This window comes from Poecilia reticulata, chromosome 7, assembly GCF_904066995.2.
Source record: "Poecilia reticulata chromosome 7, P_reticulata-male-v2, whole genome shotgun sequence".
Taxonomy (NCBI): domain Eukaryota; kingdom Metazoa; phylum Chordata; class Actinopteri; order Cyprinodontiformes; family Poeciliidae; genus Poecilia; species Poecilia reticulata.
The window spans coordinates 26,657,222-26,684,954 of NC_088836.1; the positions used below are offsets into that span (position 1 = coordinate 26,657,222).

At 36.9% G+C, this 27,733-nt stretch overlaps 1 protein-coding gene across 5 annotated transcripts; it reads left to right on the forward strand.

Annotated features, from left to right (window-relative positions):
* The first annotated feature begins 90 nt into the window (after nt 1-90).
* Nucleotides 91-25,888, forward strand: dnmt3ba (DNA (cytosine-5-)-methyltransferase 3 beta, duplicate a). Of its 5 annotated transcripts, XM_008414401.3 has the most exons (27): nt 143-1,130; nt 1,264-1,326; nt 4,902-5,036; nt 6,284-6,429; nt 6,860-7,025; nt 7,787-9,492; nt 10,125-10,251; nt 11,066-11,119; nt 11,272-11,303; nt 11,533-11,682; nt 12,724-12,777; nt 12,880-13,029; nt 13,107-13,214; nt 14,564-14,693; nt 16,178-16,297; nt 16,382-16,426; nt 16,502-16,581; nt 16,967-17,079; nt 17,880-18,063; nt 19,139-19,223; nt 19,986-20,131; nt 20,205-20,295; nt 20,397-20,545; nt 20,631-20,716; nt 22,148-22,217; nt 22,314-22,432; nt 22,920-25,888. In XM_008414401.3, the coding sequence occupies exons 3-27, from the start codon at nt 4,913-4,915 to the stop codon at nt 23,059-23,061; spliced, it is 4,377 nt and encodes a 1,458-aa protein (XP_008412623.3). In that variant the 5' UTR covers nt 143-1,130; nt 1,264-1,326; nt 4,902-4,912; the 3' UTR covers nt 23,062-25,888. The 5 variants fall into 5 exon arrangements, with proteins under 5 accessions (XP_081465340.1, XP_081465341.1, XP_081465342.1 ...); XM_081609214.1 differs by lacking the exons at nt 22,148-22,217; nt 22,314-22,432; nt 22,920-25,888 and adding an exon at nt 20,797-21,171 and having other exon boundaries at nt 91-1,130; XM_081609215.1 differs by lacking the exons at nt 22,148-22,217; nt 22,314-22,432; nt 22,920-25,888 and adding an exon at nt 20,797-21,171 and having other exon boundaries at nt 91-1,130; nt 1,264-1,310.
* The last annotated feature ends 1,845 nt before the right edge of the window (nt 25,889-27,733 follow it).

Here is a 27,733-nt window from a genome sequence, read left to right on the forward strand (position 1 = left end):
ATTTTAATTACTCGAGTCTGACTCGAGTCCAAGTCATGTGACTCGAGTCCCCACCTCTGCTCTGTAATATTGAATTTCTGTACAAATGTGACATACACTTGAGACTAACCTAAAAGTACCAACATTCAGTGATAAACAATTTTTCGCTTGTTTGTTTATTATTATGATTTCTTATAACTCTCCCCAGGTGTCAGTCTTGCTGAACATGTAATGGCGTCTGGTGTGCTGTGGCCACATCACAAAATGGCCGCGGCAGAAAGGAAAGTTCTAACGGCCGAAATTTTAAACCATGAACACCGGAAACGTAAAGCAGCTGTATCCTTGTTAGAGCGGTTTATCTCCCCTGGGATAAATAATTTAGATACACTATGTATTCTCCTGTCATGCTCATCGTACGCAATGGTTGGAATTGCGTACGATGTAAATGGCACACAAGGGCAGAGTTATCAGATTTTGTTTTGGACGTATGGAAATAATCAATGGCAGCATTTAGGTTTGCAATGTTTGCTTTCGGTAGTGTTTGTTCTGTGCAGGGCTTCTTTTGGATACGCTTTTTCCGTAAAACACATTTATTACGAATAACGTCTAAACCAAACAGACCCGAAAAGCAAACAACAGAGCGGCCGAGTTTATCTCATTTGTGAGTGTAACATGCTAACTCTTCCGTAACCACAAATTAGCCTCACGGCGACGCATATCGGGTTATGGATATTATTGTGTAAGGTTGAAATGAATTTACTTAGTATGCCAATACACCAAACCGATTTTGTTTTTTAGTTTTCGACATTCAAAAGTTTAATGATATAATATATAGGTAAAACATTATTTTCGACAGAAGTAGCTTTAAAAAAACATTATTATGCTAAGAATTAAACGGACGAGTTAACTTTATTGTCCATTGGAGTGTTTTCCCTTATTCGGCATTTGTGTGAAGACTATTACAGAGCAATTATAAGGGTGTGGGCTGCGGAGACAACCTTTTTTTTTTTTTTTTTTAAACTAACATTCTATTGGATCATCCAAAAGACCATCCCGGGGTTGTGTGGACGTCAGCAGGCAGTGTACTGAATCCTCTTTATGACGGAGTAAAGGGAGGAGGACCGTCTTGTACCTACAGGGAAGCGGCTGTGGTAAGTCTGCCATCATATAACCACAGTATAATATCAAAGCAAGCCGTTTTTGTTTAATTTTCGTGTAGAATACTTTTTTTTTACCCTCCAATGAATGCATTTCTTTGTTGTGGCTTTTTGTGGTTGTCTGCAGGCAACACCAACAAAGACCGGCGTAACCAGCAGTGAAAGCCGCGAAAGGTTTGAATTCTTAGGGGTAACTACAAGTCAGTCCTATTTAGTTTACAAAAGCAAGTTAGTGGGAAAAGTCGCGTTTGCGTTCCGTATCAGCGTGCACGTCAATAAAAAAGCTGCCTGGTTGTAAAATGTGTCCCTGTCTACGACGCAATAATTTATGAAAAGATAAACATCGCTTTCTTTACACGGAAACACGAATTGTTAAGTGCTCCACTGCGAAATGTGTCGCTATTACAAAGGTGGAAACTGAACCAGAAGAGACAACATTCAATATATATTGGCGTGGTTGTCACTATTGCGCTCATAATTGTTTTCTTTGTGTGTTGTTGTCAAAATTGTAGGATCTTTAATTGAACGGGACCCCCATAACTCGTGTTTTCGTGGTAGTAAAAGTTGTGTGTCGTGAAGAAGTTCGCGGCAAGAAAGATAACGCGAGACTTCATGCATGCTTTCTATGCATTGAGGAGATGGTAGAGGGGGCTGAGAGGAGGCATATCCCGCAGCATCATGACTCGTGTCCCGCAGGATTCCGATAAAACATATTGTGGTTTCCTTCCGTGTACAAACTGGAAGATCTAGATACGACTAAACCGCAATACCAGATGGTAACATTTGATTTGACTGAAGAAATCTCAGCTTTTGTCCTGCAGTCATTCTGACAAAAGGAGATTAGGCCTTGTTCCACCCACCAACCCCCTCCTCAGACATCAGTCACGGAGAGAGCAGAGCGAACACCAGCCAAGCCTGCGTGTGACTACTTGTAGCAACCATGTGTGATAAAAATGCCAAAAGTGACGCTTTTTCTCTTTACTTAGTTACGCTTGTTTTTTATTTTTATGTTTATCTTAACTAAAAATATTGTAGATCAAGTCTTTTCTGACAGTAAATGAAAGCAAGGTAGCTAAAAACAGAAAATTCAAGCCAGTCCAAAAGAAGGCAATACTGATATTAGCATTATTTTTGTCTATTTGCAAAAAACAGGGACGTCTGTTTACATGAAGTTTTGGTGTTAAAACTCTTTTTTGTGCAAAGCCTCTTCTACAAAATCCTAAAACACTTTTCTGCTAAATTGGTCTGTTTTCTGGAAGAACCAAAGCGACAAGTGGTGTCGAAGCAACCAAATAAGGTAGTAACAGGTCTGTAACAGCTGCCTGAATTTCCTGTTTTATTGTTTCATGTAGTAAAATTCTGTTTCATTAAAAACGTAGGACTATCAGAAAGTCTTGTGATGGTGATGATATTGGTAAATATTAGTGATGCACCAATGCAAAAATTTGGGCTGGTACCAATATTCAATATTAATATTGCAGTTAACGGTATTAAATGTACTCCCTACTCTTTTAGTCTCACTGCTGTCATTGCTTCTCCAGTTAAACTCTCCATAATCTTGAGCGACCTCACCGTCACATGACTAACACACTGTTCTCCTGAAACACAAACATAAACAGCAACAAAATAGAAATAAACATTGTTTGTCGGCAAAGTTTTACTTATTGCACTGATACTGATATGTTTTAAAATCCCTAGTACATATTGCGATGATTCTCAGTTGGGATATATTCCTACTTTCTTCTTTCTCATCTGTACTTCCATCAAACTGCGAACTTTAGCGAGTTGAGCAATGTTATTTGTGTTAAATTCATGTTAATAAAAGTTGGAATTCACCCACCTTTATTTCACTTGATATTTTCTTTGTGATATTAATATTTCACATATCGTTGTCATGCCCTACTAAACGGTTCTGTCAGAAACTCAAAGGGATAAGCCTATTATTAGTTAGAACAAAGTCTTGGACACTTGATACTTACCGTATTTTCCGCATTATAAGGCACATAGAATAGACGCTTCAGTTTGGGTTGCCAATTTGTTCCGTACTCTATTATTACACATCCACATTGTAAAGAAGTCCCTGAGTACCTCATATAGTTGGCTGCGACAGTCGTTGTTTCACTCACGGTGTTGGTGTTGCGATATTGTGCCCAACTGCTTTCTGGGTAACACAGACCAACCGACATGCTGCCGCTGCAGTCTCTGTCTCTCTTCCCCCGCACCGGATTATAAGGCGCACTGTCGGCTTTTGAGGAAATTGAAGGTTTTTAGGTGCACCTTATAGTGCAGAAAATACGGTAATAACATAAACGCAGGCATCAAAAAAAAACAATGGCACCACTAATAAAACTGCACTATTTCTAAATGGTTTGTTGTTTTTCAACATACTAAGGCATAATAAATTCAGTGTGTTAACTCGTGTAACATCACAACCTTAAGATCCAAACCCTTAATTAAGCCAATTATTGCAGATCTGTGACTACTAGAGGTGTGCCGATCAATCGGTCACCGATCATAATCGGGCCGATTTTCGTGAAAAAGTGCATGATCAGTGATCAGCAATCATTGGCTCTTGTTGCCGATACCGATCACCTGCAGCTCATTTCTCAGCCTGCCTGTGCAGCTGGTCTCCTCTTTCCTTCACACTGCGTAAACGCGCAGCAACAAATTCTAAGCGATGTGTAACTATAACGCACTGAATGACTGGGGAAGTTTGCGTGTTGCGGCGGAAAATTGAAGCACGTCAAAATGCATCAACACAACGAAACTAATACGACATAAAAACAATGCCATACTTGACGGAGTTTGCCTACTTCGAGGCTCACTGCAGTAAAAAAGACATATGGAGGATCAGATAGCAGGTAAAGAAGCACACAGCTACAAACACTCACCCGGATTAGCATGACGGTCAGAAAGCTAAACAAATAATCCCCAAAATTATTTAAGTCTTCGAGCTGCGATGTAAGACGCTGGTTCTGCTCTCGCTGTTGAACCGCTGCTACGCGCTACAGGTAGTAATATTTCACAGACTGAGCGCTGCTTCTGCTCCACCTGGTAGTGACTCTCACACCGAACCTCTGCTTAAAGCTGCAGCATCTAACCTAAAAAAATACATTTTACATACGTATTAAAACTTTCACTGTCCTAACATGAGACGGATAATCTCTGAAAAAATAATCGATCTCCTCCCTGCTCTGCATAATTACTCCGCTCAGTCAGAAACAGCCACTCAGAACTAGCAGTAATCAGCTAGCCGCCATGCTATCAGGAAGTTTTCATTCAGTAACTCAGGATTGTTTATTGTAATGGAACCTGTATTTGCATTTGAATGCTAAGTTTTATACTTGAATTTTTTTGGCAATGTTGAGAGGTTTTATTTGGCTCTTTGCATTATTTAGCCTCTTCAGAGCCTTCATATGTTATCAGTCTGTTAAAGATAGTATTACAGATAGCAATACAATTTGCAGAATGCCTGTTTTGTTTAGTTTTCTAATTGGAATAAAAAGTTTTTATCTAAATTAAGGTGAATTCATGGTTCCTTTTTCCACATAATGTAACCGGTAGTGTTTATGATAAAAAAAAAACCATAATAATAATTATGTGATCGGTATCGGTGATCGGTATCGGCGATCAGCCCTCATGGGTGATCGGTATCGGTATCGGCAGGAAAAAACCTGATCGGCACATCTCTAGTGACTACCTTTCGTAAATGCTACCTTCAGATTAATTAAATTTATACATGTTTATTTCTTCTTTTTTTTATAGAGACACACAACATGGCAGGTTCTCCAGTTGTGACCCCCATCTCCACCCGTGATAAGTCGAGCCGTTTCTATGTGGTGTCGTGGATCAACAGGCTGCTCAAGACAGACTTCAAAAATGTGCAAGAGATGGGAACAGGTGATTGATTACAGCCGATGAACTGGTTATTTCATGCTCATCATATTCATTTAGCCTACTTTTATCACACAGTGAAGGCGTCCTTGAGCTCTGGCGCTCTGCACGCGTTAAATGTGCATCATTAGCAAGAACTTGGTTCTGAGGAGATAATTCAATGAATTGTCTGACTTACCTTATCAGATTAGAGTCCCTCACTTTCAGCTCCCAATACCTGTTAGTTGTTGTTGCTCCTAGCAAGCAATGTTCTTCAAATTTTAACAGTCGTGGCTTGTTTTTATTTGCAAAACACTTTTTTTGTGGCTATGTGTAGTATTTTCTCAACACACAATTCACACACAATTGTTTTACGTATTGTTTTGTTAGGTAAAACAAAAAAATTGATTTTTATGTTTCACCTAAAAATCTATTGGGGTTTTTTTCACCCATAATGAAAATGTTCACAATAGGAGAGAAACTGTATTGGATCTTGCAGCTTCCTGTTTGTGTTATGTGAAGAGAGACTTGCACAGATTAAACAATTGTTATTGCAATATTTAAAGCAATGCACTGAGTTTATAAAGCAGAATAGCAGCTTGTTCACAGACAATTAACTGAAAGATTTTTACCATTCAAATAAATCAACAGGTAATATCAAAACAAAGAGGAAACCTGATCGAATGTATAGTAAAATAACTCAGAGCTTTAGTGATGTAAAATAGAATTATAAAATAAAACATTTTGAACACCCTGTAATGTATTTAAGCACTGAGGATGTTCATACTACACACTTCATAACAGAAATTTTGTGCAACATTGTTTCTCTAAACTACATAGGGAAGTTATTTCACATAACAAACCCTCAGGCCAATTCATGAGTTTGTTTAAAAGTTGGTTTAATAGATTGAAACCTTCAGTCTCCAGACATATTTGGATACTGAGGTCTACAACCAAATAATTGGTTTATTTTGAGTTTGCATCTCATGAGGGGTCATTTTAATGTGAATTATCTTAGTTTGTGATTGCAAAGTGAATATCAAAGACTGAAGTTGAACAAAAAAGATAAATACTAGTACAAACCGTGGCTCTGCTGCTGCTGCCTGTCTTAAAGCAATACAAGAACCAAAAGGCTTTTGTTTTGAACCAATTTTAGAAAACTGGTTTACACAATACTAACACGCTCCTTTTCCACCATGATTTGCATTTCATTCTTGCAAATCCCTTCTTGCCTTCTTGTCATGGCTTGTAAATTTGTCTGTGTGGTTCAACAGGTGCATGCCAGTGTCAGATGATGGACTGCACTTTTCCTGGCTCCATTGACATGGCTAAGGTGAAGTTTGATGCACAAAGTAAAGAAGACTTTAGGCACAATTTCAGTCTTCTTCAGGACGCCTTCAACCAGAAGGGTGTTAAAAAGGTACAAATCTGTGTTTGCATTAACAAAATTCTCTTTTCATGAGGAAAAAGTACTGCTGCTCTCAAGGAATATGCTGACATTTTTAATATGGAGGTCTAATTTAGTTGCTCATTTATGTAAAAGTGTATTCACAACAAACAATTCTTTGAAAAAGTTACATTTTCCCTTTTTCTTTTCATTACAACCAGGAACCTTGTTATATTTTATTGAGATTTTATGTTATAGAAACAAAGTAACACAATTAAAAATGGAAAAGAAAAATAAATAATTTTTATTCACAAATAAAAATCTGGAAAATGTACAATACTAAATGAAGTGATGCTGGTGGTTTAAATATAAAAAAGTGTGAAAAGTTTGAGGGGCATAAATGATTGTAGGAGATTCTGTAAAATGTCTTTAAATTCTCTCCTGTCTTTTTGTTTTGTTACAGACCATCCCAGTTGATGGGCTCGTAGAGGGAGATTTCAAAACCTGCTATGAGTTCATGAAGTGGTTAAAACTTTTTTACACAGAAAATACAAAAAATAAAGAATCTACTCCTGTGAAAGAAACAATTTGTAACAGCGTGGAGATAACTCCAGTTTCACCATCTTCAGGTACCCATTTTTCACTTTTTTCCTCCATGTAATAAAAGAAAAAGGGTTTAGTTGGCTTTAATTTACAGGAGACGATTAGGGCAACCAAAAAATGTTCCTGATTTTTTCTCATAATTTAAACTCAGAATTCTAATTCTGTGTCAATCTATGTCAACATCCAAATAAACAATACATATTCTTAGCTGTATGTTCATTATGTTATTGGGGGGGAAAAAAAATCACACTTTCATCTCTGTTATATGATTTGTAAACTTGGATTTGATCCACTCTGAAAACTTTTCTCAAATTCATTTGGTAGATTTGAATAAACCATTAAAAAAATTCTGAGAAAAAAAAAGTTAAAATTCTGAGAAAATGGTAAAAATTCTGAGACTAAAGTCAGAATTCTTAGAATAAAGTCAAAATTCAGCGATTAGAATTAGAATTCTGAAACAAGGTGATAATTCTATGAAAATAGTCAAAATTCTGAGAAACAATCTAAATTCTGAGATGAAAGTCAGAATTCTGTGATTAGAATTAGAATTCTGAAACAAAGTGAGAATTCTATGAAAATGGTCAAAATCCGAAATTAAAGTCTGATTTCTGAAATTAAATTCAGAATTCTGAGAAAAAGTCAGAATTCTGAGATTAAATTCTGAATTCTGAGCACAAAGTCAGAATTCTGAGGAAAAAGCCAAAATTTGAAGAAAACAAAGTCAGAATACATTTTTTTCAGTTGCCCTCATCCTCTTCAGTATAACCAATTTTTTCTGTCTTTTCAGGGAACTCTGACGTTGAAACAAACGGCACTGCGAGGACAACTAAAACTTTTCCGTATATTGAAAAGTGGAAGGAGGAATACGATTGGGCCGATCCCAGCTCCCTGGGGGAGCAGCACACCTACTGCTCCATCTGCCACACCGACCTGGCTTCATACAGGAAGGGTGCCGTTGAGCTGCAGCGGCACATGGAAACAAACAAACACCAACAAAAGGCGAAGGATTTCCAAATCTGTCAAAACAAAACCGAAGCCGCCAAGCGATTCCCCTGCAGCGACGCGGCTATCCGCTTCATTTTCAACCGCTGCTACACCGGGTCTGCTAAAGGCGAGCAGGTCTCCAGACATTTTGCACGCTGCAGACTGGGGTCGAAGTACCCCAAAGACCTCGTCGCTGTTAGCAACCGCACTCCTTACTGTGTTTATGTTTACGACGCACTGGCAGCTGGAAACGACAACACTGTCGCCGTCGTTCTGTTGGGCTTTTTCGACTCTGAATCCTCTGGTTACCGCATCCGTCTTCTGGACGCCGTTGAGTCGGCGGACGGAGCCGGAGACCAAACTGCAGCGGCGGTGGTGCAGGCCTTGAAAAGACTCCAGCTTTCCACTGATAACCTCGCTGTTTGTTACCCCGGTGACGGCGAAGCTTCGGAGCAAATCTGCTCACATCTCAGGGAGCTGAACCCGAACATAATAGCCTTAGGAGGCCTGTACGCCATTGCTGATGCTGCGTATCACGCTGGGGTTCCGGAGCTCCCCGGTCAAATCCTGGAGCTGCTGGTCGACTTGTATGCACACTACTCCTCTTGCTCTACGAAAAACGACAACCTCAAGGCTCTCTTTGGATCAGATATCACTAAAAACAGCAAGCCATTTTACCTCAGCATCAGCTGCCTTAGATTTCACCAGCTGGTCACCAAATTGACAGAAATATGGGGCGATTTGATTCTTTACTTCAGCTCCTGCCCTGAGGATGATGAAAAAGCCAAGTCATTGTGTTCCCAGCTGAAGGATCCCAAAGTCAAGGCGATGTTTATGTCGCTGGATCACGCATTAAAGCCTCTGGAAAAATTTCAAAAGCAAATTCAGGAGTCGTCCTGGGCTAAGATGCCACTCATCCTGGAAGAAGCCAGCATGTTGCTTAGCACGTACGCGTCTCGCTTCCTTCAGCCCAAGGCCGCTGCTCGCTACCTCAACAAACACGATGCTCAAATCCTGAGAAACAAGAAGCACCACCTCTCAGGCCCAAACCTCAATCTGGGCGGGAAAGGCGTGGAAGATTTCCTAAAAACAGAGGAGGCTGCGGAGGTGTTGCCACAGCTGCAAGAAGAGCTGCTGCTGTTTTATGTTGCAGCAACATGTTGCATCGCAGAGGAGTTGCCTTTAAGCGACACTGTGCTAAGAAACGTTGCTCAGCTGCTAAACCCGGACAACAGCCTGAAGGTTACCGATGTAGCTGTGGAGGATCTTGGGAGGAAGCTGGGAATGTGCAGCTCCCCTGAGGAGGTCAGGCAACTCAAACAGGAGTTCAGCGAGTATCAGCAGGCGGAGGAGGAGAGGAGTGACCAGGGAGAGAATGGAGACACACTGGAGAATCACTGGGCGAGGGTACTTGAAGGCACAAAGCCCACCTCAGTGTTCAGGAAGCTGGTTCTGACCCTGCTGTCATTCCCATGTCCTCCACTGGATGCTGAACATGTTTTATCCCAGGTATTCTAACAAACTTCCTTAAAATATTGTAACTTTTACATTTAAAGCTGCAGTTTGTAACTTTTATAAAAAATATATATATATTTTTCACATATTGGTTTAAACTTCCATCATGTCATAAAACTATTATATGAGGCAGATAATCAGTGGTAACTAGAAACCACCAGTTAGAGCCAGGGGGAGGGTCCTAGTGCTGTCAATCACCCTCAGTGTATCGCTCATCTCACCCCCTTGCTCTCTACTACGCTACAGCTAGTACATGAATGCTAAGTCTAGTTAGCATAGCCACTGATGACAGCGGATAAATTGTTTTCCTGTAATGTTAACTTGTTTCTCTACCATTGTCACATTTAGCAGGGAGTACGTTAGATTGATTGACAGCGCTCAGACCTGCCTCTTGGCTCTGATTGGTTGTTTTTGGTTTGATAATAACCTTAGGATAATTTTTTGGGCTAAAAGTGATTTTTTTTTTTTTTGCCTAAAACTTCTGTTGTAAAAGATCACTTTTGGCAAAAAATTTGAAAAATTGGAAAGTGACGAAAGTGAACTGTCTCGACATGGTGACAGTTTTAACAAATATATTAAAAACTGCAGCCTCAACTAAATAACTGATATTGTCTTCTTTCCTTCAGGCTTTAGACAACAATGATGCTGCACCGTTTTCTGAGAGTGATACCGTCACTGAAAGCGAATGTGAGGTCATTCCTGACCGTGTTCTCACTAATGGCAGCAAAACAGACCTCCACCTTTACGCCGCCGGTACAAAGCAATCCTCCACAAAGCAGATAACTAGGGATGCAAGTTATCGATTAATGAGTTAATCTAAAGTTGATTGATCTTATCGATTGACTAATGATTCATTGATAAGTGGTCATTTTCTGAAAAACGTGAATTTTCTCTTGTGTCAAGATGGTCGACTGTCTTTTAAGAAAAAACGTTCATAATATACTGACTTTAAACATTTTTTAAAATCTTAACATTATTTTGTGTCAGCTGTATTAAATACTGACTGGATAAAAATGTGGTTTTCCCACATTAAACTTAGACATATTTCTAAAGTATAATAAGACAGGAACCTCTGAGGTTGCTAAATTTAAGAATGATTTCAAAACAAAAACACATAAAGTGCATTTTGCAACCCGAACAAAACTCTGTTGGGATTGTTTCTTTTTCCCGTTCTGGTATGGCCCCGCCAGTTTTGTTTCTGTATTAGTTGGTGTCTCTTAAGGATGACCAGCAGCGCCTTCTGCTGGAAGGTGGCCACACTTTTAGCAGGCAGTACACTAGATTGAGAGCACTTTGAATTGCCTTGTTGCTGAAAATGTGCTGTTTAAATAAAATTATCTTTACTACAAAACTAAGCACAATGTCCGCTTAGAGACTAATGACATCTAAGCAACGTTATTAGTTAATTGATTGCAGATCATTTTAGTCTCATACACCATTAATCAACAATTAATTGTAAGTTGATTCTTCGCATCCCTAGAATCGCATCACATTTCTGTCATTACCTTATGATTTATGTTTTAGAATCACATTCTGTCATATTTTAACTCTTGATTTGCTTTTCCAGCTTTGAATGGCTTCGATTTGAAGCCTTGTGAAGTCCGCCTTATCAAGATAAACGGTAAAAATAAATTCTTTTATTAGCTGTGAATAGCTGTATAAATACATTTTTATTGATAAAATTTAAAAAATCTTGCTAGTCTTCAAACTTTAAACAGTAAGCACTGATAGTGTCTGATGCCATCAGTAATAAAGCACCTTGTGTTTCTTTAGATTGTGATGGCTTCATGAACGGCTCTCATGAGGTAATATATGTTCATTATTTGCATCCTTTCTGAATTAGATTAGATGATAGATCACAAATGCAAATCTGAACTCTGCTGTTGGACCTGAGAAACATCTGAATCTCCCCTCAGTGATCCAGTTTTTAAACCTCTTGCCTGACTTTCTTGATCAGTGTTTGGTTGTCCTACATCAAGACATCCCTGTTTTGTTTGGCATTTGGATAAGAAATGAGAGTGTGTTTTGTCTCAGGGAGTCTGGAGGGGAGGTCACGGCTGGGAGAGCAGCTTACGCCAGAAACCTCAGGCCCGAAAAGTCTTTCAGGCTGGTGTTGGTACCTGGTCCAAACCCATTGGCCTACTTAAAGGCCGCAAAAGTGGTGCAGACTCCATAGACGAAGAGGTAGGTATACCTGTTTGTAACATGCAGAGCTATTTATTCCAGGAACTGTTATAATCTTAATTTGTTCAGTCGGTGTAATTTGGAATTTTAAATAAAATGTGAAATAAATATTAAAGCTCAGAGCACAAAGCATAGAATTAGACGGAATAGATCTGCCCTTATGGATCGGCCATATTGTCACTCAGTTTTTTTCAATATTGGCACCGATACAGAAAATATTGGATTGTTGCGTCTGTAGTATTAATTATGTTAAAGTCCGTCTTGGGAAGGTGATGTTCAACAATTTCAACTTTTTTCCAAGATTATGTTAAGGCTTAAAAATCGCAACTTTTTGAAAAAAATTACTGCAAAATCTGTGATTTTAGGTTGCAACATTCACAAAAAACATCACAACATCCTGGAGGGTCTGAGTAATCATTGCAGACATTCAATATAAAAATGTAAATGCTTTTTGTGAACAAAACTGGAGAAACTCAGAGCCTGGAGGCCAAAATTCACACAAAATCAACAAATCTCTACATTTTTTCAGATTTTTACTCCAAATTTTTTCTCAAAATTTACCAAAAACATTGGTTTGATTGACTGCTGCCTTAGCTTTACTTGATGTCAAGTTATAATCCAAATAGACAAATATGGCGATTAATAAAAACATCATACATTGGCGCAAATGGCGTTAAAATTTCTTACAGATATTCCTAAATTAGCGCCACAAAATCTGTGATTTTGATTGCAAAAAATCCCCAAACACGAAAACAACCAAAATCCTGGATGAACTGATCAGTGAGAAAATATGTTTAAAATTATTTAACTTTCAAGCAACACTTATTGAATTCAGAAACCAATAGCTATTCATAGATATTTTAACAGTTCAGTGGGTTTTATCAATACATTCTGGCACAACCGGCCCTTTAAGACCATTCAGATATTTGATGTGGCTCAAAATGAAACTGAGTTCAACACTCCTGACTTATTTCTACCATAGAAAAATTACACTTTTTTTCAAGTTAGTTGTAATAATTTGACCTCTGATATTTCTTTAAGCTGGAAGGAATCTCACCGTTCAGTAAAAGCACTCCATCCAAAGGTCAATACCAGGTAATGATCCATTTCTGACAGTATGGTTGGTCTGACTTACAGACCTTACAGGTCTTATGAAATGTCTCTGTCTTGTTTTTCCTTACTTCTGTTTTTCTGCAGGATGGGAAAGGATTCTCTGTGGGGGAACTGGTGTGGGGGAAACTAACTGGGATGTCCATGTGGCCTGGACTGGTGGGGCCGTGGAAATCCAAGCACGCTCCTCCAGGCATGCGCAGGGTGGAGTGGTTCGGCGATGGGATGTTTTCAGAGGTAAAATCTGTTGCTCTGGTCAACCGGTTTTAATTTTTAATATTTATTTGTGAGTGAGTGTCGGGTTTCTATTGCAGGTCAGCACAGAAAGGCTGAAGCCATTTAGTTTCTTCACTTTGTGCTTCTGCAAAAACTCCTTTGCCAGTCTGCCAGTCTATAAGGACGCCATCTACCAAATCTGTGAGGTAATCAGAACAAACATGTTGCTACCCGCAGCCAGCATGGTGAGGGAATGTTTCCACTGTCCTGAGTGTTTATTGTGTCTGTTAGCTCTTATCTGCATTCCTTCCCTTTACATTATTTACTCACAACATAAAACTTTACCATGGCTCAAAACAGCTCACACAAAATTGTGCGTAGTTTTAAAGTTTAAGGAAAGGACTTGAGATTGAACCAAACGTTAACCTTCCAGCAGGACCATGAACCTAAACACACAACCAAATTTACAGTGGTGTAGATCAGTGAATAGCCATAAAAATCTATGGCAATAATTGTTTTTGGCAATTGCTTTCCATAAAATCCGACTGAGCTTGAGCTGTTTTCTCAAGAAGAGTAGAAAAATTAGTTGAGTCTCTGGATATTTAAAGCTGGTGGAGATATAAACCAAATGACCTGCAGCAAAATGTGTTTCCGCCATCTTTGATTTGCTTTCATCTTCATAAATATGGTCTGCTTAGTTTTGTTTTGTCAGGAAAGTCAAGTTTATTTTTATAGCACATTTCATTCAGCAACAAGGCAGTTCAAGAAAAACACAGTCACCAACTGTGAAATAAACAATAAGCATTACATTTTACATTACAAGAAATATACAGCTCTGGAAAAAAATCAAGACACCACTAAAGATGAGTTTCTCTGATTTAACTTTTTATATGTGGTTCTTTTATTCTATAAACTTCTGACAGTATGTCTGTGAAATTCCAAACAAAAATTTAGTATTTATTTGCAGAAATGAGAAATGTTCAAAATAATTTAAAAGATGCAGTGCTTTCAGACCTCAAATAAAGCAAAGAAAACAAGTTGATATTCATTTAGAAACAATAATACTGATGTTTAAACTCTGGAAGAGTTCAGAGATCAAGATTTGGTGAAATAACCAGGAGGTTTTCAGTGGGGTTCAGCGCAGTGGGCTCTTCATTTTTATCAGAGCTGAATATGCTTTTGTAAGGCATAATGGTGTAATTATGTCTTAAATCAGTTGTTTTTAGCTTGAAATTGGAAAAAAAAAATCTATCAAAAAGCTTAAAAATATAAATAATTCTGTATTGTGAGCTCTTATTTTGAAACAGGAAATGCAGTTTTTCTTATATTTACTCTTATTATAAAGCAAAGTATTACTACTGGGCTTTTTTATCTCTACTTTTCAAGGATTATTAAACAAGAGTTACATTTAAGTTATGATTCATGTTGAATTTAGCAATAATCAACAGATTTAGAGTGACAAAGTTGGAAGGATTTTGTAAGGATCTGTAAACAAATCTGTTCCTGTGAACATTATATGTTTATTTCTGACTTTCATATTATTTTTGTTTTCTAGCTGGCAGCTGAACGGTGTGGAAAGTCTTTTTCAAAGGCAGAAGGCAATAAAGAGCGAGAGCTGAAGATGATGGTGGATTGGGCTTCTGAAGGATTTCTGCCTACAGGAGCCAGGGGATTTGCGCCTCTTGGTAAAATAGAGGGCAATATGTTTTTTCTTCTACCTTAAATCTCTACATTTCAATCTCTTGAGTTTTTTCAGCATAATATAACCACATAACAAATTGTAGACTTCAGACTGGTCGTAATTACATCATAAATATACAACATTGCAGTTACAAAGGCTGCCTGGATGCAGTTTCTGGTGAGCTGTAATCTTCCAGGTCCAATGCGTTCACACACTGCCTGCAAATAAAGTACAGTTCAAACCAGAAGTTTTACTTACATCAAAAGAAGACACTCTAACTTTTTTTTCTCACTTTCTGAAGTCAAACCAGACCAAATTTCTATTGTTTCAGTTAGGATCACCAAAATTATTTATATTTTCTAGTCTTGATTTTTGATTGGTACTTACATAAGTGATGGAAAGGAAAGAAAACAGTGAGAAAAATATGAATTTGTGATTGACAATGTTATTGTATAAAAGCATTGCATGTTGTTTTTGGCATGTTTTTCACTCTGTACTTTCTTCATTCCAGGTTACCAGTTTTCTTTTTGTTTCAGGTTTGGTTTTTTTGGGGATGTTCTCAGTTGAGGTGATGGTTAAGCAAAGAGAAAACATTTGGTCATATTTCTGCCAATGTGCTAACCGCAGAGCTAACCGCTTCACTTACTGCTTCACTTACCTCTTCACTTACCGCTTTTGCTAACTTGAAAACGTTTAGCGCAGTTAGATTCCCCAAAACTCATTTTTCCAGATATCTCTGTTGAAGTTCTGGTTATTGACTGATTAAGATTTCTTCAAGTAGAGTTATGTTTTTATTCATGCTTTTTATTTTGAAGTGGGTGAAGACTGTTTACACAGCAGTTCTGTTTTTAACTTAAAAGAAGAAATAAACAAAATCAAAATAAAACAGACAGTAGAGAACGAGACAAACATAAATGCAGTATCTAAGGGCATTTATAGAACATGTACATTATAATATCAAACTCAAATTAGTGCTGGGAGGTTTTAGTCTTTCAAGAAAAATAATGTTAAAGCTTTAGCATTTAAGCTTAATTTTAAGATAGATAATAAAATATGAAAATGAGATTTTGTTGCAGGTTTTTGGAGGTGTGAATGTGACTTTTACCATAAACAATAAAAAAGATAACAACAGGAATGGAGGTCAGGACACGGAGGGCATCAACGATTTAGCATTAGCTTCTGCTAAATATTGTGTTGATGTAGCGCTTTAGTGTTATCAGAGCTAATGTTTAGGGTTGGTGCTTTAGGGTTAGAAAAACTACTGTTAGCTAAACTAGTTAGCGATGTATTGGAAAATAAATGCAACTACACAACAGGACGGTTTGTCTTACAGAGGTGCTAATTCTGTACACCAAAGCCAACTTTGGGTTAGCTTCATTGCTGTGAAATGATTGACTCCAGAACTCTGTGTCAAATATCAGAGTCTTCATCTGTGTCTCAAAACATTCCTGCTTTTCCTGAATGTTTCTTTTTCTTCCTCTCATTTAGAAGAATCCTCTCCAAATCAAGATCCTACCGACTCTCCTTTCTCCGACTACCAACCTCCACCAAAACGAAAATATATCTATAAAAACAGGACAGCAGTTCCCAATGCCCCTTACAATAGAGGTTTGGCATGTAGGAAGCATTATAGTTATTTAACATTAATTTTGTTTTCTTACATGTGGTTTCTTTTCATAATTTTCTTTACAGAGTCACTGAAAGAAAAGGTGAAAGAAAAAGGCAAAACAATTGAAGGTAAGTTTGCAATTTGTGGATCTAAAGTCTCAGACATAAACTCTATTTTTTTAATAACTCCCTGTTTTATTTCAGATTTCTGCTTGTCTTGTGCATCATCTGAGATCGATGTCAAGCATCCCCTGTTTGAAGGCGGTCTTTGTCTGAGATGCAAGGTAATCTGACAACCCGCCTTTATGCGTCCGGGCCGGGAGTCTGGATGTTGTTCATCAGCAGATCCAGGGTTTCCCTCAGTGTTTTATAAGCCTGGCGGGCCACCAGGCTTTGCTTGTCCCCCTGCCAGGCTATGCATTACTTATTTATTTAAGTCTTTTTAAAATGTTTGCATTTTCTAAGACTTTATAGTTGGTGTTCAGGTATTAATCTTCCAATCTTTCAACATCACATAATTATCAAGTGATATTTAAAAATTTCCTGTCGGCGTTAAACATTTTTTAATTCAAAAACACGACAGGCTGCTGGATGAATGACTGCTGTAGCACTCAACCACCGGGCTTAGCAAGTTTTCTGGGGGAAACCTCGAAATGTCTCTTTTTGCAGGAGAACTTCACAGAGACGCTGTATCGTTACGATGAAGATGGCTACCAGTCGTACTGCACGGTTTGCTGCGCGGGCCTGGAGGTCATTCTGTGTGGGAACGCCAGCTGCTGCAGGTAAACACAAAGCTCTTCACTCTGTTTTTAGTAAATTTATATCATGAAACAAACACAGAAAGCAAATAAATGGAACAAAATAAGATTATTGGTGAATAGAGTTTCAGTCAATAAATGTAAATATTAAATGGTGCTTAATAAGAGATTTTTTTTAGCAGAATTTGAACCAGGTGGAGCTAAAACTACTTTTTGATATGTTTGGTTAGAACAGTTTTACAGAGAAAGAAGGATTTTTTTGATCTTAAATGCAAAATATATATAACTTATATTAATTTCTGGCTTATTTATTCGCCTAAGTAGGTTTTTCTTTCAAGGAATTTGACCTTTTTTGAGTTTGAATACACAAGTTAGTGATTAATTGATTACTAAATTAGTTGACAATTATTTCAATAAGATTCAAAGTTATTCCTGGAAAACTTCTTCCTGCTTTGATAATCACATTGGGAACTTATCACCAGAGCTTTGTAAAAAGCTGTGGAAAGAAAGTGTGTTTTGTCTGTATACATAATAATATTAAAAGTCAAGAGCTAAAAGTCATTTATGGGAACATATTGAGGCCATGAATGTGTGTCACACTGTCAGGTCACAGGCAAAGATGCACTGGAAGCGACATTATGTCTTTATTTCAGTTTAATTTTTCATCTAAATAAAACTCCCATCTTCTGGTGGTTCTGATTAATTACGATTTCTGAAGTGTAATTTTTTCTGTTTTGTTTTCTCTAAGATGTCTCATCCACCTCAGGGCATTTCTCCCTTCTCTTACAAGTCGGTTTACCTCCCATGTTTGTTTATTCGACCAGATGTTTCTGTAAGGACTGCCTGGACATCCTGGTAGCTGAAGGAACCTTCAACAAACTGAAAGACATCGACCCCTGGAGCTGCTTCATGTGCGAGCCGTCGCAGTGCAACGGGAACCTCAAACTGAGACCAGACTGGAGCGTCAAAGTTCAGGATCTATTCACTAATAACAGCGCCATGGAGTTTGTAAGTGCCATGTTAAACATCATGGTGCATCTTTTGGTAAAAACTTCTAATCTTACATTCATACAGTTTGTCTTTGTGCTGAAATTGCAAAATATTGTCTCTTGAATGGTGGCAGATAAAATGCTAACCAGTATATTTGCATGGGTGTAGTCAGCTGTGAGCATTGAACCCTCCCAGGACTCCAGACTAACTGGTTTCACTGGTCTGCTTATCTTTGTTTTCTCTACTCTACCAGTATAAAACCAGAGTGAACCCATTGTATTTTAAATGCAGTTTTACAGGTTTAATATTTTTTAACATTGTCTATAAAGACAACATTGACTGATAAACAAAAGTTCTTTAGTTAAAGCAGAATTGTGCAAGACATAGTGATCTCAGCATAAAATAAAGAGATGACATTAAATTATAAAACATAAGAGGCTAATTATAAGTGCAAATATTTTATATTTCTGGAAAGCTCTTGAACATCTACATCTCATTTCTTTATGTTCAAGTTGTTTTTCTTTTGAGGAATTATTTTAGACTTAATGAAGGAATGTACTTCTTTTGGTGTTTTGTTGTTTAATGTTTCCTACCATTACCTGGGTTGCTAGGTAACAGTATAATTGCTCAACTGTTACCTAGCAACCCAGGCAGAATTCCAAGCAGAACTGGTCAGGTGGTTTTACCACTTTATGAGCTGATCAGTGACAATAAATAATTATTTAATTTATAGTAATAACTGAAATAATCTGACAGTGGAACTAGTGTTTTTTAAATTAATATTAATTAATTAGTTACTTGTAAGTTAGTTTTGTCTTATTACATGTGTACTAAGATATTTGCATCAGAAACTAGACCAAAAAAAATTGGTAAAATGTTGTGTTTTTGCAGTGAAGGCAGTGAATATTTTTGCAATTTGTATTTAATTGTCACTACATTGTAGAAATTACAATATAATGTCACTTTGATAATAAAGTTTTTTTTGTTTTCCTAAAAGCTCTCCACTGGATCTAATGTATTGTGGATAAATGTTGGAAGAAATGGAGTTTTATCTCTGTAAAACTTTTGTTTTCTTTTGGTTTAATAACAACAGGAGCCTCACAGGATTTATCCATCTATCCCTGCTGATCAACGAAAGCCACTCAAAGTGCTCTCACTTTTTGATGGGATTGCAACAGGTAGGTTCATTACAGATGTTTTATATATGAAAACACAAAGTAATTTCTGTGTTAGTGTCACAATAATTGAGCTTGAGCTACACAAAAGTGTCTTTTTTATTGCTTAAAGGGTCAGATTTATGATTATAACGGGAAACTACACCTTTTTATTCTTCTATTTCTGTCTTAAGTGCTTCTAAAAACACCCCAAGCACTTAAAAAAACACCCAGCTGTTTTTGGCAACAAGTTAATGTTTTCTAGTGCCTGGAAATTTAGCCTTTTCAAAAACCTTCCGAATATTTAATCAAATTCCATGCACTCTGCCGTTACCTAGCAACCCCAGCCATGCCCAGCCCCGTTACCTAGCAACCTCAGTCATGCCCAACCGCGTTACCTAGCAACCCAGGCAGAGTTCCAAGCAGGTCTGGTCAGTTGGTTTTACCACTGTCTGCGCTGAATAATAGCTGGTGGAAAAGACAAGTGTTTTCTTGTTGACTTAACATTCAGAAAATACGTTTGTGTTTTAAAGATGGCTGCATAATTGCTCAACTGTTTGCAGCCATTTTCAAGTGCATGTAAACGCTGAGTTGGGGGCGTGGCCAGAAGAAGCGTATTTGGATTTAAAGTGACAAGAGGCCCTAAAATAGCTCATCTAAGAATGTTTTTGCTAAGAAATGTAATAAACATGTTTTTTAAAGTCCACAGACTTATCCTAACCTGTTCAGGAAACACAGAAAAATTATTCATTAAAGCTAATAATGAATGCTTTGACATTGCAACAGGATATCAGGTGCTCAAAGACTTGGGGTTCAAGATCGAAAGATACATCGCTTCTGAGATCTGTGATGACTCGATTGTTGTGGGGATGATTAAACACGAGGGGAAGATTGAATATGTGAACGACGTCCGCACCATTACAAGGAAACATGTGAGACCCTCACTTAAAACTGAAGTTAGGCTACACTAAACACTGATTTTAAGTTATTCTATGTATGCTTCAGCTGGCTGAATGGGGTCCTTTTGACCTCCTGATCGGAGGCAGTCCATGCAACGACCTGTCCATGGTCAACCCACTGAGAAAAGGACTCTTTGGTATGTCTAAAAAATATTTTTTTAATTTAAGGGGTTTATGTTTATTGAGATTTGATTATTTTTATGTATTGCCTCCTTTCCGCTCCCTTTTCTTCCTGCAGAGGGCACCGGGAGACTGTTTTTCGAGTTCTACCGCATTCTGACCCTGTTGAAGCCAAAGGAGGAAGACAGCCGTCCATTCTTCTGGCTCTTTGAGAACGTGGTTTTGATGAGCGCTCACGACAAAACCGACATCTGCAGGTTCCTGGAGGTGAAGACCTTTAAACAGCATGATGGAAGTAAAACAGCTGTGGTAAAAGTCGATCCTTAATATGGGAATTCTGCTCTGTTTCCAGTGCAACCCAGTGCTTGTTGATGCAGTGAAAGTCAGCCCTGCTCACAGAGCACGATACTTCTGGGGAAACATACCTGGGATGAGCAGGTAGGTTCTAATCCAATCACGTTCCTTCCTTACTATGTGTTAAAGCTGAAACTATTAAACGTAAGCTATTAAAATGGAAGCTTAAAGCGTAAATTCAAGCTGGGAAGACTCCAGTCAACTCGTCGGCCTCTTCCATTACCACGCTCACGCTTCAGTCAAGCGCCGGAGCGCAGCCACTCCAGCCAATCACCTCGCAAGAGTTCCTTCAAAAGCAGCTTTTCAGCTGCGCTTCGACCCACCTCCTCCCCATCTCCACCTTCACCCGGACGAGCACCTCCGTCTTCCCTCCTAGGCTCTTCTCCACCACCAGTGTCCGGACCCGGGGGAGAAGACTACCCTGAGCTCCGGCCCGAGCCGATCATCAAATCGCTTGATGATGCTCAGCAAGAACGTCTCCAGCCGGGCCGGACCCGAGCTACATAAAAGAACACAGTCTAATAAATCCTTCTAACTGATGTCTTTTTCTCTGTGTGAGTTTCTGCAGATTGAAATATAATTTAGTAGCTGATTAACCGTTAACTGGAGGATATAGACTAAAAAAAGAGGCCAGTTGTTGAAAGAATAACACCCTTAGAGCTGTAATTAAGCCTATATATATATATATATATATATTTTACATTTAAAATAAAAGAAAAAATCTTCTTTGTCTTGTCAAGTGTCGTAGTTTAAACTTTTCCTGATTCACATTCAGTAAATGAATCTCTTATTAATCACCACATTAGCTGTCCTAGTCCAGCAGAAAGCACATATTGATGTTAGAGGTTTTGGGGATTTTTTTGCTGCAAATGGTTAAGCGTTGTTGAATTATTTGTTTATTTGCATATTTTAATACAAAATATGTAAATAAACATAAATATAAAATAAGGCTGACATGAAAAGTGTGCCAATTTCTTATCAAATTAATCAATTAGTTGTCTGAATAATTGATAACTAAAATAATCCTTTATTGTTATCCCTTATAAGAAATGCAGAACTGAACTCCCAAAATTAGATTTCTGATTTAAAAAGAAAAAAACCTACATATAAACAATAATTTGCTGATGTATCATTTCTTTTTCTTGTGAAATATATAATAGCAATACTAAATAAGACATCAGATTTTAGAGCACTTTTCTTTCCATAACAGATAAAAAATCCGTTATTTGCTACCGGTGATCGAGTGTTTGCTGAAGGAATGTTATGTTATTGCATTTTAGGAACTAAAATGTTTATTTTCTTATATAAAGAAGAAATTGAATCATTTGTTTATGTGCATCATGTATTTATAGCATTGAATAAGAAAGGCAGAATGTGCACATTATTTTTATCCGATTAATCGTCAGAATAATTGATAAGTCAGTCAATAACTAATATAATTGTTAGTTGCAGCCTTGCTGAACATAACTCTGCTGTAAAGTTGAATGTAAATAAAGTTTGTCTGCTTTCCACCAGACCTCTGGCTACCTCTCTTGATGATAAAGTCACTCTGCAGGATTGTTTGGAAGTTGGTCGGATGGCAAAGGTGACCTCATGTTTGTTTCATGTGTTTTATTTCCATATTTTTTTCATTACAGTTTGAATTGTGCTTTTTTTAACGGTGTGATTTTGCATCTTGCAGTTTGATAAAGTTCGCACAATCACAACAAAGTCTAACTCCATAAGGCAAGGGAAGATGGGGCCACTTCCTGTCTCCATGAACGGAAAGGAGGACTACCTGTGGTGCACGGAAATGGAACAGTGAGTGTCGTTGGTTTACCACCTGCTGGTCCCACACCATAATGCAACCACTGCCATGCTTGAGTGCCAACACTCAAGCATGGCGTGTTTTAGGGTTTTAAGGCTCCACCTGCTTTGTGTTTCATTTACCGTATATCCCTGACCATACTTTGTATCAATACAAAATTAAAAAGTGTCATGAAGAGGAAAAAAAAAACAAATATAAGCTGCATCAACTTAGAAACTTTTAAACTTTGATGAACGATTACAGTGTGTTATGACACAAAAAGGTTTGATTCAAACTAGTTTTTCTGTGTAAAAAGATGCAATTTTCTCTGTTATTTTTTTCTACCTATTTGTAATTTTTATAAGATGGCTCAAGTTCTGCAAGACAAATAAATGATGAGATTAAACCTTTTGTTGTTACTGTTGAGCTTTTATTTGGGAGCAAAGATGAGTTGAGGAGGCGTTCGCATCGTGTTTTTAAGAAAGTTTTCTGTTCTTTCAGGATCTTTGGCTTCCCCAAACACTACACTGATGTGAACAACATGAGCCGGATGCAGAGGCAGAAGGTTCTGGGTCGCTCCTGGAGCGTTCCTGTGATTCGCCACTTATTCGCGCCGCTGAAGGATTATTTTGAATGTGAATAGGAGCAGTGAGGCGATCCAGAGGCGGAGCAGCAGTGGTAAACCCAATGCCTTATCTATTGGTGCTTTAATAGTTTAGGTTCTCTGGGCTTCTTTCTCTTTTAGATCCAGTTTGGTGCTTTGTCTCTTAACTTTCTTTAACCCTTTGACTGCCAGCAGCCGGGGTCATCTTTCTACATATTTTATTTTTTTAGTTATTTGTGTTTTTGTTTGTTTTTTGTTTTTATGTGCTGTGATCCGATGATTTTACTCCGAACACAGGCCTGTGTCACAAAGTGAGATGAGACAATTAGCTCCACATCTTCAGGTTTAACTCAGGTTTTTATCACTACTGACATGTTTACGACTTTGCATCGCCATGGCAACAGCACAAACTGACTACAAAACCAGCAATCTGCTACATCATTTGGTTTATAAACAGAAGTTAAAAACCACTATGCTGCATTTTACCGCACACTGTTTTTAACTTTTTATACAGAATATAAATCAGCAACATAAAGTACATTTTAATCTGCAGTTATGTTAAAGAAATCATTGAGCTTAGATTAATCATGTGACCAAAAAGCTCATTTTTAACTCCTGCTTGACGTTTTATCCATTTTGATCTGCAATCAGATATTTTATCCTTATTAGTGTTTCTTTTTTATACCTAAGTGTTTAAAAATATTTTTTTCCAGGTCTTATCTATGGCTTTTGCATTTTTTTATTGCAGTTGAAACCAAAGTTTAGCTCACTCCTGTGATTAATTATCACATATAGTTTTACCCCAGTGTCCAGTTGACCTACTTTTACTACAGCAACAAGGCAAAAACACGACAAATTTGGAAAATCTCTGTTATTCTGAAGGCAATTAACACACTGATCAATGCCAGTCCCCAAGAACCAACGGCCTGCTTTAATGTTTTAACACGACTGAACCCAATGAGTGTTAATTAGGCCTCTGCAGATCTCAATGACATGTTGAGGAGGTAATCTATGGAGCTCAAATGGTGCCATAAAGATTGTTCACATAATTTGAGATTTAAAGACAATTTTGGGAAAAAATTATTTGGAAGCAAAAAGAATTAAATTGAAACATTACTTTTGAAACAAAAAAAGAATTTGAAGCTAGAAAAATAATTTTAAAACAAAAACATTTTGACACTAAAAAAAAATAATTGACACAAAAATAAAACTGAAAATAACATTAAAACAAAAAATATGTGAAGCTGAACAATATTTTGAAACTTAAAAATTATTTTGACACTAAAAGGTTTGAAACTGAAAAATAATTGATACTGAAAAACAAAAAGTATTTGAAATAAAAAATTTTGAAACCTAAAAATTATTTGGAACACAAAAAAATGTGAAACTGCAAAATATATTTTAAACTGAAAAAAGATATATAATATACTTTTTTGATTTAAAGTTTTTTTTTGTGTAGCTTCAAACTTCTCACTCTGTTTGTGATAAACTGGTAACCATAGATGATCCATGATGTTTTAAAGACATTTCCAGTTCCCATGGCAACAGTGGGAAATATTTTGTGCAGTTGCTCTGTTGTCAAGTTGAACAGTAGTTTTAAACTTATTTTCCCAGTTTCAAGTTTCTTTTTTTCAGCTTTAAAAAAATTTAAACAAATAATATGGCCCCAATGTATCTCCATATAAATCATCTATTTTTGATTCAGGTGTGTAGCAATAGAAATGCATCTGAAAGCTGCAGTAGCTCTCATAACTGTTAAAATGCCAGGCTGTGGTGATGAAATGTTACAGTTTTTGCACATGTGACATACAGTCTGCACATTTTCTCGTTGAAGCAGCTTTTGATTCAGTTTCAGCACCAACTCCTCCTGGATTCATTATAGCAAATGTGATCAACCTGAAATCCAGTTCAGGTTTTCTAACTACGGCTGGGCGACGTAGAACTTTATCCTGATATTTTGTGGTGCTACACTGATGAAAATTATAATTAAAAAAAAGAACTCATTTTCTTCTTTAGGTAACTGTATGGCTGTGACTGCATGTTACAGCCTTCACTGCTCCAGGAAAAAACATTCCCATTTGAAACTGGCTTATATTTAGTGATATGAACTGTAATTTATATTATTAATCTACACACAGTAACTGCATATAATCATATTTTTACATTTACTGATATATATTGATGCTGTCGTTGAACATTAACTGCAATTTATCGGGAAAACAACGAGTCAAATTTTTATCAGGATAAGAAATTTTTCATGATAAATGTTACACTAAATGCCACCCCTGAGGTAGAGTCAACAGAGGGTTAGTTTAATGGTGCTCGCAGGAATGCAACCAGGTTATCACACCTGTTTTTTTTTTGTTTTTTTTCTAGCATATTGTTTGTTTTCTGTTGAACTTTACAGGATTAAATGACTTCAACTGATTTATTGATAGCAGCCGATAAACGTGGCATTTTATTTTATTTTATTTTTTATGAAAATCTCACCAGTACCACCCGGTTTCCTGTCCCGGTTCGGTTTTAATCCAGTGTGAAGGACGACTTTAAGAACCGCTGAACTCACTTTTTGGCACAGGCCTCGCTCTCTACCTCAACCCCGACTTTAAATCAGCAGTTTCAGTTTGTTTAGTTTTTATATATAAATTTATATGTAATGAAAATGAAATTTGTTGACTTTTTGGTTTTTCTGTGTAACTCATTTTATTAATCTCAATGTGGAGCCACAATTTCTCTTCAAACAATCTCATGTTTGTTGGCATTTTTACTCATATTTTGTGTTTTTCAAGGACTTTTTATGTGTGCAAAAATGAACTGTGACTGTTAACAATAAACTGTTGAGTTTTGCTGCAGTAAATATCTAAAATAGGGACTGAGCTCAAAGTACTGTATCAACGGTTTTCTTACTTAACCAGCTGACCAACATAATTGTGTTGAAATAAATACAAAATGCAGAATAAAAGCTAAATATTAGGTTTAGCTTCAGTTTGATAAAAAAGGGACAGAAAATAATAACATAAAATATGCAGTGAAAATAATAAAAGCCTTAAATTTGATACTTGAAATGCTTTGGGGGGGGAAAATTAGTCGCAAAACAATTAAAAAAACATCTGCTAAAAATTAATCATTGATTTAAAACTTGAATTTTTCCAGCTGTGTAACTCTCATCATGACACATTTTAAGATTTTACAGTAATTGTTTCAATTTCTGAATATGACGTGATTCTACACTCTAGTTTTTAAGTTTTTAAAAGATTTTGGATATTTTAGTGTAAAACTGTATGTTTCATAAGCAGTGAAGGAATAAAATTGTTTTCTGTTTCATCAGTTTGCTAAAAGCTTTTTTAGCATCTGGACAAACTCAGACCAGATCTATTTGAAAATCTGCTAAATCTTGAGGTGTCAAAACACATTTTGAATATGACAAAATACATACAGATCGATGTTTTTGTTTCCTGAAACTCTCAAAATAAAACCAGGACTATCAATAATATGTCTGAAGATTAAACCAGATCCAGTTGAAGATTATATGTAAACTTTGGCTTTTTTGTAACCTTTAAATTTGGTCTGCACCGATTTGAAAATCTGGACTGATAACAATATTCGTCCAACACACAAAAACACCAATAAGATGGAAATTAATATTGGTTATTAATATTAGCGCATTTTTTGTTATCAGACCAATACCACTGTGCTGATATATTTTGCATCTCTACTTTAATTAAATGTACTTTTACCCATTATTACCTAAAAGTAAGTCTATTTTTTTTAAACTATTTTTATAGGAACATTTTAATTTGGACAATGTATCAGCACCAAGACATGTCAGTATTTTGTCAAAATATATGTGTATGTAAAACTGGGCTGATGGTAATGACCAACGTTTAATTACATCTTGTTGCTTTCCATCCATGTTTTTGTTTGGTCATGTGACCATGACAGTGATGCAGCAAAGCATTATGGGATGAGAAGCAACATACACGGCTAAAACACAAAATCCTACCACATCTTACTGAAAAGTTAATTGTCAGTTCGTTTTCTCTTATTTGAAGTGTAGTAAGATATTAGTACTAGAAACTAGACCAAAATTACTTGGTAAGATTTTGCGTTTTTGCTGTGTGATTTTTGTGGTTGCTTTTACCTGGTCTCAAAAGTGTAGAGAAACATAATTCGTAATATCTGTAAATATCAGTTATCGGCCATAAGAGCAGATGTAAGCTCAAATGTTCATATTGATTATCCTAGATGACAGAAAAAGGAATAAAGTCTCAAATTTCAAACATTTTTTCTTATCCAGATCTCAAAAATAATCAAACTATCGTCAATACTTTTGTCGGTTAGCTAAATGGTGTTGCGGCCAAAAACCTGACATGTAAAGTTTCATTTTATGCTCCAAGAAAATCATCTAAGTCATTCATTATCATCAGGATTTATGTTGTTTTATTTTAAACTCTGAACATAAGTATAATCTCCTAAACTTAAAAAAAATCCTGTGGGCCTAAATCTGATTTAATGTTTTTATTTTGTTTGTTTGTTTTTGGTCACACTACTTGTTACATGTTATCTACTGTAATGGTGCATAATCAGGAAGTGGGTCTGTGTCATTTTATGTGTTTGACAAACAATTCAGTGTGTTCTAGATGCACGAGGGGATGGGATGCACTGAAATGACACGCTTACCTCGGTCTTTGTATGATGGTGCTGCACTCAT